This window comes from Canis lupus, chromosome 20 (genome assembly GCF_048164855.1).
Source record: "Canis lupus baileyi chromosome 20, mCanLup2.hap1, whole genome shotgun sequence".
Taxonomy (NCBI): Eukaryota; Metazoa; Chordata; class Mammalia; order Carnivora; family Canidae; genus Canis; species Canis lupus.
The window spans coordinates 15,015,270-15,032,427 of record NC_132857.1 but is presented as its reverse complement, the minus strand read 5'-3'; the positions used below and the strand labels follow the sequence as shown (position 1 = coordinate 15,032,427).

General features: G+C 34.0%; 1 protein-coding gene across 2 annotated transcripts in view; it reads left to right on the top strand.

The window, feature by feature from the left end:
* HSPA4L (heat shock protein family A (Hsp70) member 4 like) overlaps window positions 1-17,158 on the top strand; it is a 52,016-nt gene that overhangs the window by 21,362 nt on the left and 13,496 nt on the right. For both annotated transcript variants that reach the window (XM_072788474.1, XM_072788475.1), the window contains exons 6-14: window positions 46-145; window positions 533-666; window positions 2,659-2,903; window positions 3,046-3,122; window positions 3,959-4,110; window positions 4,559-4,665; window positions 7,641-7,774; window positions 9,653-9,852; window positions 15,905-16,003. In XM_072788474.1, the coding sequence (XP_072644575.1) occupies window positions 46-145; window positions 533-666; window positions 2,659-2,903; window positions 3,046-3,122; window positions 3,959-4,110; window positions 4,559-4,665; window positions 7,641-7,774; window positions 9,653-9,852; window positions 15,905-16,003 (1,248 nt within the window). The remainder of the gene's footprint in view (window positions 1-45; window positions 146-532; window positions 667-2,658; window positions 2,904-3,045; window positions 3,123-3,958; window positions 4,111-4,558; window positions 4,666-7,640; window positions 7,775-9,652; window positions 9,853-15,904; window positions 16,004-17,158) is intronic.

The window sequence follows — 17,158 nt, the reverse complement described above, 5'->3', positions numbered from 1 at the left end:
TATTAAATCAAACCAATATATTTCCTTACTGTTTTAAATTAACAGATTCCTAGCTTTTTCACTGATGCTGAGAGAAGATCTGTGATGGCTGCAGCACAGGTTGCAGGTTTAAATTGTTTAAGGTTGATGAATGAAACTACTGCAGGTGAGCACTTTGCAGTTTGAAAATCACTGTCAGAAGAATTGCTCTAGTTTTTAATTTTTATAAAATAAAGTATTTTATAAAATTTTTTTAATATAAAGCATTTATCTTTTTTCATTATGTACTGGCTCCTGTAACCTTTTTTTTTGGAGTATAGTATTTTGCTACAAGTTAAACATGTCTTACATTTGCTCTAAGATTTAAGTTCTAGATGGGTAGAGAAAAAATAAAATTAAAAATTAAAAACAGTAACCAAATTATGAAAAGTTAATTTACTTTGAAACTAATAATTGATATTACTTTATATAGTGTAGTATCAAAATGACTTACTTTTTGTTTTCCAGGTGACTGCTATCCTGATATTAACATTATTTCTTTGTTCTTACACAGTTGCTCTAGCATATGGAATTTATAAACAGGATCTTCCCCCATTAGATGAGAAACCAAGAAATGTAATATTTATTGATATGGGACATTCTGCCTACCAGGTCTCAGTTTGTGCTTTTAACAAAGGAAAACTTAAAGTAAGTGAATTATTTGCTATATGGATGTTTAATGGTTAAGAGCATGTAAGACTATATAGAAAAACTTTAGTGCCTGGATTTTAATGTTGGCTCTGCCACTTAAAAACTATAACCTTGAGCAGGTTACATAACCTCCTCAAATCTTGGGCTCCCCACCTGAAGATAATATGAGTAATTACCTCAGAATTTTTTTTTAGGACAAATGGGTTAATGAATATAAAATGATTGGAATGCCATATAATACTGTAATATATATTAGCTATTGTCAAGGTGTTAGGTCACCTATCAGGGAGCATTAAGTACATTATTGTCCATAAATATACTTAGAAAACATTTCCTAAAATGATTCCCTTTATTTTTATAGACCTTGCTATCCAGGGGTTCCTGTCATAATTTTCTACAATGTGGCATTATTTATGTCTGTGTGCTTATCTTAGTTTCTATTTGATTTTATATTCATTTTTACATTGATCATCTTATATATCCGTACATATGTACTCTCTCTTTCTCCATTAGTTACTTGTAGGATTTGCTTAAAAGATGAAATACTTTGGGTTCTAAAAGGTCCAGTGGACCTTTTAGAGCCTTTTATCTCACAGTTTATAATATCATACTTGTAATCAGAAAACTCAAGGGAAATGACTCATAATGAGTATAGAGTAGTTTTCTGTAAATTGGTTTAATCTTTGCTATTTAGTCTTGTACACTAAGAACATTTTCCTTTCTTCCTTTTTAGTAGATACTTTAGAGTAGCCATATATGTGGCTCTGCTGTCCAGAAGGATACATTTTTGCACTAGTCACATGCCAACACAATTTTGCATTTAATTTTCGGTAGTCCTAGATCTAGCAAGAAGTCGATCCATGGATTTCCCATACTAGTCTGTGGGATAACATCCTAATCAGATTACATTTACCACCTTCTGTAGGGTTTACTGTTTCATCACACATCCTTGTGGAAAAAAAAAAAAACAAAACAACCTGATGAACCATCCCTAACTGTAGGGTTCTATTATTTTTTTTCCTTTTATTTTTCCTTTTTTTTTTTTTTTTTTTTTTTTTTTTTTAGTAGTGACTAGTGTAAGTAGTCATTTGTGCCCTCTATCCTGGGAGATTAGATATCTTGCTCTTGTGTTTTCAAGAGCTACAGTGTTGAAATTCTGTGACTTACCTGCTCCTCTTCCATCTATCCACTAGCTGGGGCTCATTGCCCAATAAGTTTATTATGTTAAATTCTTCTCCTCTTTATTCTTTATTTTGTGGTCTTTCATGTATTCTTTTATTTATTCTGTATTTTTATAAAAATAGCTTGCTTTTAGGGATCCCTGGGTGGCGCAGCGGTTTGGCGCCTGCCTTTGGCCCAGGGCGCGATCCTGGAGACCCGGGATCGAATCCCACATCGGGCTCCCGGTGCATGGAGCCTGCTTCTCCCTCTGCCTGTGTCTCTGCGCCTCTCTCTCTGTCTGTGACTATCATAAATAAATAAAATTTTAAAAAAAATAGCTTGCTTTTTATTTGTTTAAAATAGTAGTCAGAAGGCCTAATTCCTGACCTGTAAATTGACCAATTGCAGTATTTAGATTTCATCTTTGGATTGGCTTTTCTTGGCTCTTGTATTTTGGTTACATGCTCAGGAGTTTCTTTGCTCTCTTGAACTTGGTTTTTGGTCTACTTGTTCAGTGCTATTGTAGAACCAGTGGATATAAGATAATGAAATTTTAATTGAAACTCAGTTATTTCAGAAATAGAATGATTATGATATATAGATCTGTAACCCAAAGCAGATAACTCAAAGTGGCTAAGTATGTTGGCTAAATATAAGTGATAATTAGTATAACCCACAGCAAGTTTTGATATCCCTGTGATTTCTGACAAGTTCTTTGCCATTGACTTTAATTTTAAAAGGTGTTTTTTGGTTTTTATCTTTTCAAAAGCATTTGTGTTTCTGAAAGTTCTTTACTGTTTCTGTTTTTTTTTTTTTTTTTTTTAACAGGTCTTGGCTACCACCTTTGATCCATATTTGGGTGGCAGGAACTTTGATGAGGCTTTAGTAGACTACTTCTGTGAGGAGTTCAAGACCAAATATAAGATAAATGTGAAAGAAAATTCTCGGGCTTTGTTGCGTTTATATCAGGAATGTGAAAAACTGAAGAAGCTAATGAGCGCAAATGCATCAGATCTTCCACTGAACATTGAGTGTTTTATGAATGACCTTGATGTTTCTAGTAAAATGAACAGGTACCATGTAGTTTTCAGTTTAAGAAGTGTTGGCTTATTTTACATTTAGATCATGTCTGATTTTTTTTCACTGTGTTACTTTAGAAGATATATTTGAGTTTTACATCCCAAAATGATGAATTTTACTTCATTTTTCCCACAGAGCTCAATTTGAACAATTGTGTGCTTCCCTATTCACCAGGATCGAGCCACCATTAAAAGCAGTAATGGAACAAGCTAGTAAGTGTAATCACTAGAATAACCATCAAAATTGTGTCATGACATTAACTCACTTGAATGGGGTAGGAAATGGTAAAAGCAACAAAAATTTCATGTCTTTTGAATATTTTTCATTTTAGGGAGATTATAACTTCATTCATAAGAGTAAGGGCACTATGAATCTGGGTTTATGAGAACAGCTCCTGGCTCATGTTATTGTTTACATCATAAAATTATATTATATTCGGAAGTGTTTACATATAAGTATACTATAAAGTCTATGATGAAAATAAAGTAGAAATGGGACATGATCGCTTTTTGTTAAGGTTTTTGGTAATCAATTAATACTTCTTGGTTATTTGTGAGGTGAAAGTTAGAAAATTGAAGGACTTTGAACAGTCCATGAGGTACTTGTCTGTTCTTATTGTTACTCTGTCATCTGGACTAAGTGCAATGCCTGATACCTAGTTAATATTAAGTTTTGCATTTTTCCAAAATTTGTTTTTATCTTCTTTTTATTTAGTGTTGTTTTAGCAAAAAGGAAATTAACTTTAAAAAAAAAAAGTACTTTCCAAAGTCTTTTGTTCACATTTTTATAGACTAATTTTTCTCAATTAAAAACATTTTGCGGGCTCAGCGGTTTAGCACCACCTTCGGCCCAGGACATGATCCTGGAGACCCGGGATCGAGTCCCACGTCGGGCTCCCTGCATGGAGCCTGCTTCTCCCTCTGCCTGTGTCTCTGCCTCTCTCTCTCTCTCTCTCTCTCTCTCTCTCTCTGTCGCTATGAATAAGTAAATAAATAAATCTTTAAAAAAAAAAGAAAACCAAAAAACCCCCAAACATCTTGCTTTCCAGACTTGCAACGTGAAGACATAAGTAGTATAGAAATTGTAGGGGGAGCAACACGAATTCCTGCAGTGAAAGAACAAATCACTAAATTCTTTCTTAAAGACATAAGTACCACATTAAATGCTGATGAAGCTGTTGCAAGAGGATGTGCATTACAGGTATGATTAATAATCCTTTTTTTTTTTTTGTTTAACAGTGTATACTTTGCCAGAAATGTGGTGATAGGCTTAAAGTGACCTTTTAATATTCTTTGTTGCAACCAGTTGTCAATAGGCTAAAAGTAAATTGAAATTATTCCTGATAAATAAATCTTGTGTCTTTCTAATTTGTTTTTAAAGTGTCATAGGGACAATATGTCTGTGCTTAGTGAAAGAACATTTACTTTATGGATTCTTATAATTATTTCCACTTAAAATTATTTTTTGAGATTTAAAAATATTTTTTTGTAAGGTCATAGAGTTCTCTTGACACTTTAAACTAGCTGTTACCAAAAGACAGTAATTTTAGAATGTAACTTTATTACAAGACTTTGATAAGTGGTTCAGTCAGGGTAACCAGTATGTTTTGCGTTTGTTGATTTAAATATGGTATACATCTTATTTTCAGTGTGCGATTCTCTCACCAGCATTTAAAGTGCGTGAATTTTCTATAACAGACCTTGTTCCCTATTCAATCACATTAAGATGGAAGACCTCTTTTGAAGATGGAACTGGGTAAGTTACTTTTGAAGCCTTGGTTAGAGCTTATTGTGAATAACCAACTGAACCTACTTTCTGAACTTAGAGGAATTTACACTTCTAAAAGTCTCAAATACTTTTAAGTAAAACATTAGAAAAAAGGAACTATAAAATATTACATAGTCTTTAAACCATGGTGGCATATTTTTAACTAGTATTTTATTATAAGGTAAATCAATATTTTCAAATAAAAATCACAATATGGAAATATAAAAACTTTAAAAACCTGCATCTGCTATACCCACCTCCTACTTAGCTCATTTTACAAAGGTAACCATTGTTAACAGCTGTGCTTATATTGCTCCATTTTTTTGAATATCCAAAAATAAAAGCATGCACTTTTTAAGTACCTATGTAATTGTCTGAGTGTCCCCAGTGCAACTTGCTTTTTAAAGTGTTATATATTAAAAAAAAAAAAAAAATAAATAAATAAATAAATAAATAAATAAATAAATAAATATAAATAAATAAATAAATAAATAAATAAAGTGTTATATATTAACTTTCCATGTCAACAGTGACTTTTTTCTCAGCACTTTTGCCATAATTAATTTAACCAATACACCCTAAAGCCCTATTTTTCTGATTCAAGCAGTGCTATTAGGAAAGTCCTCGTACACATCTCCTTGTTTAGTTGTGTTTGGTATATCTGTAAGACAACTGTATAGAACTGAAATTGACCCAAAGGATATGAGCATTATTTTAACCAGTACTGCCACATTTTTTCACTAAAAGGATTATACTAATTTATATTCCTTTTAACATTGTTTATTTGTTGTAGCTCATTTTCTTCTATTCTTTTAGAAGGAACATTCTGAAAGTGAAAATAAGTACTTTGTTATTAGATTTGCATTTCTGACTATTGTAAGCTACAATCTTTTCATGCTTTCATTGACATTTACATTCTTTTTCCATAACTGCTAAAGATTTAAATAGCTTGTTGCTTCCCTGCCAAAAATTTGTGTTTCAAATAATACATTTGATGACTTTTCAGAAGTATAACTTGTACAATAAGGTAAACCTATATTTAGGTTTTGAAGTTTCTTTTAAAATTTTGTTCTTGGGCAGCCTGGGTGGCTCAGGTTTAGCGCCGCCTTCAGCCCAGGGCGTGATCCTGGAGACCTGGAATCAAGTCCCATGTCTGACTCCCTGCATGGAGCCTGCTTCTCCCTCTGCCTGTGTCTCTGCCCCTCTATCTCTCTCTCTCTCTGTCTCTCATGAATAAATAAATAAAATCTTTAAAAAAATAAAATAAAATTTTGTTCTCTGCTTTTTACATCCACACCCCTGAAAAACTAAAATTTTCGTACAAATTCCAAAAATATAGATTATCTGACCTGAATGTTTTGCAGAGCATGTAAGTGGCATGTATTAATGTCAATTTTGAGGCAAGAAATGCTGTTCTTTCAGGGGTGCCTGACTGGCTCAGAAGGGCATGAGACCCTTGATCTTGGGCTTATGAGTTTGAGCCCCATGTTGGGTGTAGAGATTAACTTAAATAAACTTTTTAAATAATTAAAGTTAATTTCAGTTAGAGATACAGTGATCCAGAAAAAAAATTATAAGAAACATTGAGAGGAGGGGTTAAATTGAAAAACCTATCCTAGTGATTACAACAAGAAAGTAAAAAATATTGTAGGTTCTTGAAAAACAAGATAGAGGGGAAGGTCCATGAATGTGAGATTTTCAAACCTTGCATAATGAATAGGGTGATGGTAATAGTATTATAGAGTCAGTTTCTGGGCCACTGTAAACAATAGTTATAAGCCATTTCAGTTACAGTATTTAAGTAAGAATGGGAATTGTTACGTAGGTTTAATTTAAAAAAAATTTTTTTTTAAAGACTTATTTATTTATTTATTCAGAGAGAGTGAGAGAGAGGCAGAGACACAGGCAGAGGGAGAAGCAGGCCCCATGCAGGAAGCCCGATGCGGGACTCAATCCCGGGTTTCCAGGATCACACCCCAGGCTGCAGGCGGCACTAAACCATTGCGCCACCAGGGCTGCCCGTTATGTAGGTTTTAAATCTTTCTGTGCTGAAGAGGAGGAAATACTATAAAGGACAGTGAAAAAAGGAAAATGTCGATTGTATGTTAAACTATCAGTGTAAACTTATACAGTTGACAGTACTGTGGTTCTATTAAAGAATATCCCGGTTAAGAAATACACATTGAAGTACTTAGGTATAAAGGACCAGAATGTATGTAACACCCTCCACTGGTTTAGAAAAAAAATGTACACATCCACAGAGTGTGTACACTTAAATGATGAAACAAATGGAATAAAATGCTGACAGTAAATCTAGTTAAGATATACAGATCTGGGGATCCCTGGGTGGCTCAGCGGTTTAGTGCCTGCCTTTGGCTCAGGGCACGATCCTGGAGTCCCGGGATCGAGTCCTGCGTCGGGCTCCCGGCATGGAGCCTGCTTCTCCCTCCTCCTGTGTCTCTGCCTCTCTCTCTCTCTCTCTCTATGTCTATCATAAATAAATAAATAAATGTTTAAAAAAAAAGATAACAGATGTTCCTTATTCTATTTTTATTTTTACTTCTTTCTATAAGTTTGAAATTATTCCCAAATGTTTTTTTTAAAAGGATCTAGAGTAAAAAGGGTTATATATGACAAGTATTTTGGAAACTAATGGATAGTATTTGATACACATAGGTGAGCAAAAAACTAATCCCTTTATATTGGCCTTATACCTAATCCCGATTATTTTTCCCTTTTTTAGTAGGATAGAATTATCTGTTACTATGACAGACATTCTAAAAACTTTGAGCTGTAAACCTATCAAATTGCATGTTCATATCAAAACCAGTAATTCTTTTTCTTTACATTTGTGGATAGAGCTCTTCAAACTGCTGCTTTTGAATTGGGAATGACATGGATTCTATAATGAGATTCATAGACAACTTCCTATTTGTTTTTAACTGTTTCCCACTCCATTTTAGGGAATGTGAAGTATTCTGTAAGAATCATCCTGCCCCATTTTCAAAAGTCATTACTTTCCACAAGAAGGAACCATTTGAACTAGAAGCATTTTATACTAATTTACATGAAGTGCCTTATCCTGATCCAAGAATTGGTAAGAAAATACAAAAAAAAATTTCAGAAACTTTTGCTTTTTGTAAATATATCAGTATTTGAATCAAGGAAATAAATAAATTGATATTTCAGCTAAGCTGACACTGAAAGATACTCATACTTTTTTCTAAATATGCACTTTTTTAGTGCTCAGAGTTTATCCTGGAATAGCAGTAGGTTTGAGTATTTTTAATTCATTTTGACTTCTCTATTTAAAATGCTCTGAAATTTGCCTGAAAGGGGGTGAGGGTCATTTTTTTATGGAAAAATCCTTAATCAGTAAGTTGAAATTGTGCTGCCAGACTGACTGTATATTCTGACTTTAAACTTTGGTTCCCTGGCAACAACCAGAATGCATATCATTGGATTAATACAAAAGTGAGAATTGGGGACTGTAATATCTGTTTTAGCTGGATAATCTTTTTAGATACACAAAACAAAGTATGATTTTATATTTAAAAGTGAAGGAATAATTCACAATTCTTAAGTTTTCTATACGTATTGCTTTTATTGATAGACTAAAAAGGGAGCAATATGACTGTTTCAAATACGTTACTTAAAGCAGTAGAAAATTATGGAAGGTGTAATTAGTTTGCCAGGTCTTCCGTAATAAAGAACCACAAGCTGAGTGACTTAAACAGAATTTGTCTCCAGTTCTAGAAGCTAGAAGTATGAAATCAAAGTGTTGACAGGATTCCCTCTGAGAGCTTTGAGGAGAGATCTGTTCCAGGTTCTCTCCTTGGTTGGTACATGGCCATCTTCATGTTCACATGACATTCTTCCTATATGTGTATCTGTCTCCAAATAAGGATACCAGCCATTGGATTAGAGCCCACCCTGATGACCTCATTTTAATTTTTCTGCTAAGACACTGTCTACCAAATAAGGTCACCTTCTGAGGTACTTGAGAATAGGACTTTCATATTCATTTGGGGGTGAGGATCACAATTCAACCTATAATAAAGGTCAACCAAATTTTTACTCCTCAGTTTTTCTGCCTAGTGTTCTCTATTATGGATATCATTATATATTATGGATTTTTAAAATAAAATAGAGGGGCACTCAATTGGCTCAGTTGGAAGAGTATGTGACTCTTAAACTCAGGGTTCTGAGTTCAAACCCCATGTTGGGTATAGAGATTACTTAAAAATAAAATCTTGGGACGCCTGGGTGGCTTGGTTGAGCATCTGCCTTCAGCCCAGGGCGTAATCCTGGAGTCCCAGGATTGAGTCCTGCTTTGGGCTCCCTGCATGGACCCTGCTTCTCTCTCTGCCTATGTCTCTCCCTCTCTGTGTGTGTGTGTCTCATGAATAAATAAATAAAATCTTTTTTTTAATCTTTTTAAAAAATCTTTTAAAAATACTGAAAATAAAACAGTTTCTTCAAGTGAAAGTTAATATGATCTCTGTAGGTATTAGTGACTGAATAACTGCAATTTTGCTATAGGGTGAAATTTTTTTAAGTTGCTGTATTTGTGAATTACCAAGATGATTATGATTTGCAAAACTTACAGCAAAAGGATAATATTCATTTTGTTTTCAAACTCAGAAGTAGAATTTTGTTATTTTGGTTTTAGAATAGCAATATTATAAAATATTTAAAAGCTATATTGCCTTAAGTCAAACTGTCCTTTGTTGAAATTCCAGCTTACCTTTGTCCTAGTATTGATGATTTGGGGCAGGCTGCTTAACCTGTCTAAATCTTAATATTAGGTTTATTAACATAAAAAAAAAGTTATCTAGGGTCACAGTAATCTGGATGTGATAGTTTCATGATTATTTGTCTTCATCTAAAAGATAATAATCAAATTATTGAATGAATGAATTTGAATAAGTTAATCAGAAATCCATGTACTAATGAAAGCACTTTTTTCCTTAAGGGAGCTTCACTATTCAGAATGTTTTGCCTCAGTCTGATGGTGATAGTTCCAAAGTGAAGGTTAAAGTTCGTGTTAACATTCATGGAATCTTCAGTGTGGCCAGTGCATCAGTAATTGAGAAGCAAAATGTAGAAGGGGATCACAGTGATGCTCCTATGGAGACAGAAACTTCATTTAAGAATGAAGGCAAGGATGATGTGGTATGTAGAAAACCTATTGCAAGGTTCCTCTAATAAGTACATTGTTTCTTAATCATAACTGATACCTTATTAGTTGAAAAAAAATCTCTGAGGAGATTTTATTGTAGGAATCAGTATAAACTTTTTTGATGAAACATCAAAGAATGATTTTTTAAAGTATAATTTTAAATGCTGACTTCTTTCACATTTTAAACTCCTTAGACGCTTTGTATCTTTATTAGCCTTATATGAAACATGTGTTTAGAGTCCTCTTCCTGAATTCTTTTTTATTTCCATTAAAAACTGTATTATGGCTAGCTTTTTAGCTTTCTAGCTTTTTAGCTTTAAAGAGTTCAGATTGATACATTTTGAACTGTACATATACCTTTTCTTAGATTGATAAAGTACATCCTTAATAAAGAATCTATCTGGGCTTAGGGGATATCTGGTTGGTATTTGAACACAATAGTGTGCTGTACACTCAGTAACATTAGTACAAAATTTTGACAGTTTATTTCTTTAGGAAGGAGTTACGTGACCCTTACACTATATTTATTCTTGCTATACTATAAATGCGGGAATCATAGGAGAATGTGATATATTCCATTACACAAAGGTTTCATCTTTTTATATGTACTATTTATAAGTTGTTTTTAATGGCCTATGTTAGATTTTTTTTGTTCTGATCATAATTGGAGACCCACCCTAGATTTTTTGTGTATTTGTGTGTATTAAGAATGGATTTTGGGGGGATCCCTGGGTGGCGCAGCGGTTTGGCGCCTGCCTTTGGCCCAGGGCGCGATCCTGGAGACCCGGGATCGAATCCCATGTCGGGCTCCCGGTGCATGGAACCTGCTTCTCCCTCTGCCTATGTCTCTGCCTCTCTCTCTCTCTCTCTCTCTGTGACTATCATAAATAATAAATAAAATTAAAAAAAAAAAGAATGGATTTTGGGGGCGTCTGGGTGGTAATCAGTTGGGCATCCAGCTCTTGGTTTCAGATCGGGTTGTGCTCTCAGACTGTGAGATCAAGCTCAGCATGGAGTCTGCTTAATAATTTTCTCTCCCTCTCCCTCAGCTCTTCCTGCTTGTGCGCTCACTCTCTCTCAAAGATGAATGAATCTTTAAAAAAATGTTTTAATTTCAAGACCATTTCTCCATTTTTTGAAGTTTTCTTTTTTGTCTGTTTTTATTAATAATTATTCTAAAATCTTCATTGATCAGAATTCTGCTCTCTAAAGTACTCCTAATTTAAGGATCATGGCGTTTCCTTCCATTTTACCATGTACTATTTTGCTATTACATCCTTCCTTGAATTGAGAAAAGAAATGTCCTAATCTGTTAGTAAAGATAGTCAATTTTTTATAATTAATGGAAAAATAATAGGTGAAAAGTTTTTTTTTTTTTGAAAAGTTGGTTTTCTTAATTGTTCATAATTTGTCAGACATGTAAATTCAATCTGTTAAGGTTTATTTTTACTAATATTGAGAGCACTGTGTATGCCTTTAGGATGAATTCCTCATAACCATTTCAATTTTCTTACCTCTTTTTCTTAAAAGTCTCTGTTGAGACCTTTAGTTTTCTCTATATCCTGAATCCTGGGCACTAAAAACAGTAATATGGCACCCATTTTTCTGCCACCTCTAGCATTTCTTATTTTCTGCTTTTATTTTGTCTGTGGGCTTGAAATTCACTTAGTGTGTCCTTGAGAATAATCTGGATGTGGACTTGAGGGATTCATCTCTGAATAAAGAGTATGAGGTTATGACATCTGCTTTTGGCCACTCATAGCCTTATTTGCTTACCATAAGTGTTTTGGCTTATAGGAACATTACAGTTAGTTGGTGTTCCCATATAAGGTATTTTTTCTAGATAAGTAAGATGTTCCTAAATATTCCGTCTCCAACATATATAATCAAGGGAAAAAGAAAGGTTAACATCATGCATCATATCTTTGGCATTTTTGGCTAGCATACTCCAAATATATTATTTCTTTTTAAATCCCTACCATAGTTGATACAATAGGTATTGAATAAATTGTAGTTTATTTCCAAATCATTGCTAACAAGGGGTGATGGCTGAGTATCCTGTGTAGAAAGTATCTTGTATGCTCTATTTCTTAATGGTTCTCTCTGGAATTTGTTTATCGAATTCTGTATCTAGAAGTTTAAAAGCATAGGGCTTATGTACCATTATAAGTCATATCTCCCTTCCTCCCAAAAAATGAGAACCAAATCAGAGTAGACTTTGGAAGGTAACTGCTTTCAGTTTTAGAGGAGAAGGTAAGGTAAGTGGTAGTAAGTTCTTTTTACTCTTTCCTGCCTGCCTGACACTGTTGGCTCTGACATAAACCGAGTAAGCAGCAGGAGTCTTTTTTTTTTTTTTTTTGTCTTTTACCTGAGTGGATTTATGAAACATTATTTTATGAGCCTCTTTTTCATTAAAAATTAAGATAGCTTTAAAAAAAATTAAGATAGCTTTGATTTTCCTGAAAAAAAATCAAAACAGAATGTTGATTTTTCTTTAAAGGAGATCTCAAAATTAAATTGATACTTCTAGGTATATATATTAATGTATGGTCATACTAAGAAGTTATCACAGCTTAGGCTTTATCACAAAACCAGAGATCAGAAAGACAATATTCTATTCATTGTACTAATATACTTGGATTTTACTATTTGTGGTTTATCTTTTTATTTTTTCAAAATATCCGATTACATGTACCAGGTACTGTTTTAGGCACTGAGGATATGATATAGTGATAGCCAAGGAAGAAAAGGTCCCTATCTATCTGTAACTTACATTCTAATGGGAAAGGACAGGCTAGAAGCAACAAGATACTATATAAATATACAGGAAATTGAGGGGGGATGCATAGTGGACACTATGTGATAGTGATGAGGAAAGCCACTTGTGAGGAAGGAACAGGTAAGCCAGCCTGAAAGATGAAAAAGCAGTTTGGGGCAGCCCAGGTGGCTCAGCGGTTTAGTGCCACCTTCAGCCCAGGGCATGACCCTGGAGACCTGGGATTAAGTCCCGCATCAGGCTCCCTGCATGGGGCCTGCTTCTCCCTCTGCCTGTGTCTCTGCCTCTCTTTCTGTCTCTCTCTGTCTCTCATGAATAAATAAATAAAATCTAAAAAAGAAAAAGAAAAAGCAGTTTGAAGGTAAGGAGTGGGTTTGTAGTTGTCTGAGTGAATAACAAGTATAAAGTCCCTGAGGCAAAAAGCCCCCCCACCCCCACCTTTTTTTAACAAATACAAGGGTAGCTGATGTATGACATACAGGAGTGGAGAAGGTGGGGAGAGTGTTACGAAAAAAAATAAGGTAGGTCAAGGGACAAATCCAGTAAAGTCTTTATATAGCTCATGATAATGATTCTGGATTTTATTCTTTTGGTTTTTTTAAAGATTTACTTACTAATTTTTTTTAAAGAGAGAGTGTCACGAAAGAAAGTAAGGTAGGTCAAGGAACAAATCCAGTGAAGTCTTTATATAGGTCATGATAATGATTCTGGATTTTATTCTTTTGGTTTTTTTTTTTAAAGATTTACTTACTATTTTTTTTAAAGATCTTATTTATTCATGAGAGACACAGAGAGAGAGAGAGAGACAAGCAGAGGGAGAAACAGGCTCCATGCAGGAGCCTGTTTGGGGCTCGATCCCAGGTCTCCAGGATCACACCCCAGGCTGAAGGCGGCACTAAACCACTGGGCCACCAGGGCTGCCCTACTTACCTGTTTTAAAGAGAAAGCATGACCTAGAAGGGCAGGTGCAGGAGAGAATATCAAGCAGATCGCACACTGAGCACAGAGTCCAATGTGGGGCTCAGTTTCGTGACCCTGAGATCATGACATGAGCTGAAACCAAGAGTCAGACACTTAACCAACTGCGCCACCCAGGCACCTGTGGATTTTATTCTTAATTGCTTTTTATTTAGCAAGTAACTATAAGCACTAGAATGTGTATTTGGATATAGCAGGGAACAAAAAAATGATCTCAACCCTCATGGAATTTAAAATCTATTAGAGAAGCCAGAGTCTAGAAGCACTTCTTCAGTTTCCCCACTGTGGATATTTGTATGAACCTTCTTAAATCATTTCAAGTTACTCTCAAATAAGTTGTAAGCTGTACAGCTTTCCACTTTTAATATATCTGAAATCAGGGTAGGTCTTGCAGATGATCATATCCTCTACTCACTGTTGCTGATGGCAATTATCATGATACAGTTCTCATCACCTGTACATGTGTGAATTTGGTTGCTATTCCCAGTGGCATGACTTGGCAATGGCACCTTGACATTTCTGCCAACAAATTAAAGACCATTCATGGAAGGGCTTTGAGTCATGGTTGTCTGAAAACAATCTACTGACTCCTTAGTACGATAAAGAAAACACTTGAAGAATAGGTATCAGTGGCTTACAAGAAAATATTAGAGACCATATTAGAGCAATTTTTAAACAAATGCTGGGTAACTAATGCTATTGATGGCACAGCGGACAATATTGTGTAGAAAAATACTTCATTAACTGATTTAAAAGAGTTGGATTATGAATGTGAAGTTTTAGAAATACCTTAACCACTTTATATGTTTATCTTTTAGAGATATAAACACAATAGAAGAGCTCTTTCAATAAGTATAAAGTTAAAAATGCTAACTGATTTTGGCTACTTAATTGGCAGCATTTTTTTCTTAGTCTTACATGAAATAGAATTGTGTGCCTTCTTCATTACACTAACTCACCACTATATTACTTTTTTCACCTCTTTTCAATCAGGTAGGGGAAATTGTATATTTGGAAGTTGGTTATGGAGGTGGTGAGGAGTGGAATATCAGAAACACTTGTTTTTTTAAAAAATATTTTCAAAGATTTATTTATGTATTAGCGTGCAGGGAGAGGGGCAGAAGGAGAGAGAGAATCCTCCAGCAGACTTCCCACTGAGGGTGGAGCCCAACGCAGGACTCCATCCCAGGAGCCTGAGAGCATGACCTGAGCCAAAACCGAGAGTCAGCTGCTTACCCAACTGAGCTACCCAGGCATCCCGGAAATAATTGACCCTTTAACTGCAAAGAACACTGGTGTAAATTATCGTCTAACTTATTTTTCTCTTTGGCACAAATAAGTACTATTTATGATAGCCTCAAAGGTAGTTTATATTTTATATATTATAATCTGAATATATTAGAAGACTTAAATTATACTGATTGCTGAATTCCAAGCTTGCTTCTTTTTAGGAGGATGGTCATAAATAAGGTTAAGAAAGACCCAGAAAATCTATTACTTGTGATTATTTACCAAGTAGAATCTATTTTAACAGTCTTATTGATTGAAAGTTTGTCCTGTAGACATTAAAAAATCTTTGAAGTTTACATTTTAATAAACAGAGACATCTGCTTTGAAAGTTTGGATGTACTGAGTATTTTACTACATTTAAAAAATACCGAATTTATGTAATACACATATTTTGTATCTTATTTTCCCACATTAAGTTCTTTATAAACATTTGTCAAATTTAATGTTCTTTTTTTTCATAAGCTTATCCTTGTGAATTTAGGTTGTTGAATTTAACTTGAGAACAGTTTCTTTTTTTTCTTTTTTTGCAGTTATTTGGCCACAGCTGAATGAAACCATTTATTCACATAGCATCAAATAGGTCTTTTTCTTTTCCTTAATCTGTTTATTTGTATTCTCATTTGAAAAACAACCTTCTGGGATCCCTGGGTGGCTCAGCGGTTTAGCGCCTGCCTTTGGCCCAGGGCACGGTTCTGGAGTCCCGGGATCGAGTCCCACGTCGGGCTCCCAGCATGGAGCCTGCTTCTCCCTCCTCCCGTGTCTCTGCCTCTCTCTCTCTCTCTCTCTCTCTCTCTCTATGTCTATCATAAATAAATGAATAAATCTTTAAAAAAAAAAAAAGGAGTAAAGTTTAAAAAAAAAAAGAAAAAAAAAGAAAACCTTCTACTGTACTATGTTCACATATTACAAAGCAGTTTTGAACACTAAGATGCTGCTTATTAAAAAAAAAAAAAAAAGGAAGACACTATACAAATATTTGCAATTACATATTTTCTATCCAGGATAAAATGCAAGTTGACCAAGAAGAAGGAGGGCATCAAAAATGCCATGCTGAACATACCCCAGAAGAGGAAATCGATCATACAGGAACCAAAACAAAGGTGTGTTTTACTATTTTTATGATTGTGTCTTTTAGAGATTGATGTTTTGAGTAATATATTTACTTTATATTGCATGCTTTTAATAGAGTTGATATTTTAAATCTTAGTAATGTGGAAAAGTATAGAAGCCTATAACCAGAATAAATACAATTCAGGGAATTATAGAGGATTTTTAAAAAGAATGAACCCTAACAATATAAGTAAAATTATCTCCTTGGTAGGAAAAAAAATGCATTTTTCAGTAATTTTTTGTCTATTCAAAAACAATGTAATCCCAGAAAAATAGGAAATGGAATAAGCTAAGTGAAGAAAACTTAAATTGACAGTAAATTTTTTTCTTTCATCTCAAAATTAAGCATTTTGCTGCATATCATAAAATATTTTCCTTTGTGCAAAATATTTTTGAAAGTAAAACTTTAAAGGATAACTCTTTCATTGAAAGTCATTATTTTATTGAGACAGTCCTTGCCAATAAAAGGGAGAGACCCTAACCCAATGACCTAGATGCTCTAAATACCATCTTCAACAGGTTTTTCTAACCTGAACAGAATTGAATCTATATTGGTTAGAAGTACAGATTTTCTTCAGAGGTTATAAAGATTCAGTTTCAAATCCTAGGCTCTCCAATAACTTAAAAATTGAAATTATTTTTCAATTAAGTCTTTTTCTGGATTTTTAATTTTATTTGATATTTTTGGCTTTAATTGTTTAACAGCTTGAAATACAGTTTACACACCATATAGTCCACCAATTTTAAGTGTACAATTCAATGGTTTTTAATACAGAGTTTTGCAACTATTATTACAATAATTTTTATAGCGTTTCACCACCCAGGAACTGCCCAGCTGTTTTCCAGGATGGTTTCAACATTTTATAATCTTGTCAGCAATTTATAAGGGTTCCAGTTTCTCCATATCCTTACCAACTCTTGTTATTTTCCTTTTTTTTTTTTTCGTTATTGTTGTCCCTAATGGGTTTGAAGTGGCATCTCATTGTGGCTTTAATTTGCATTTCCATCTCAGTAGTTTTTATATTAAAAGATTTAGTGTACACAGAGTATAAAATACTACCCGTATTAAAGTAGTATTACGTAAAATAGATGGTAATAGTTTTGATTTTACTTTTTTGTTTCATCTGAAATCACTTAAATCTATT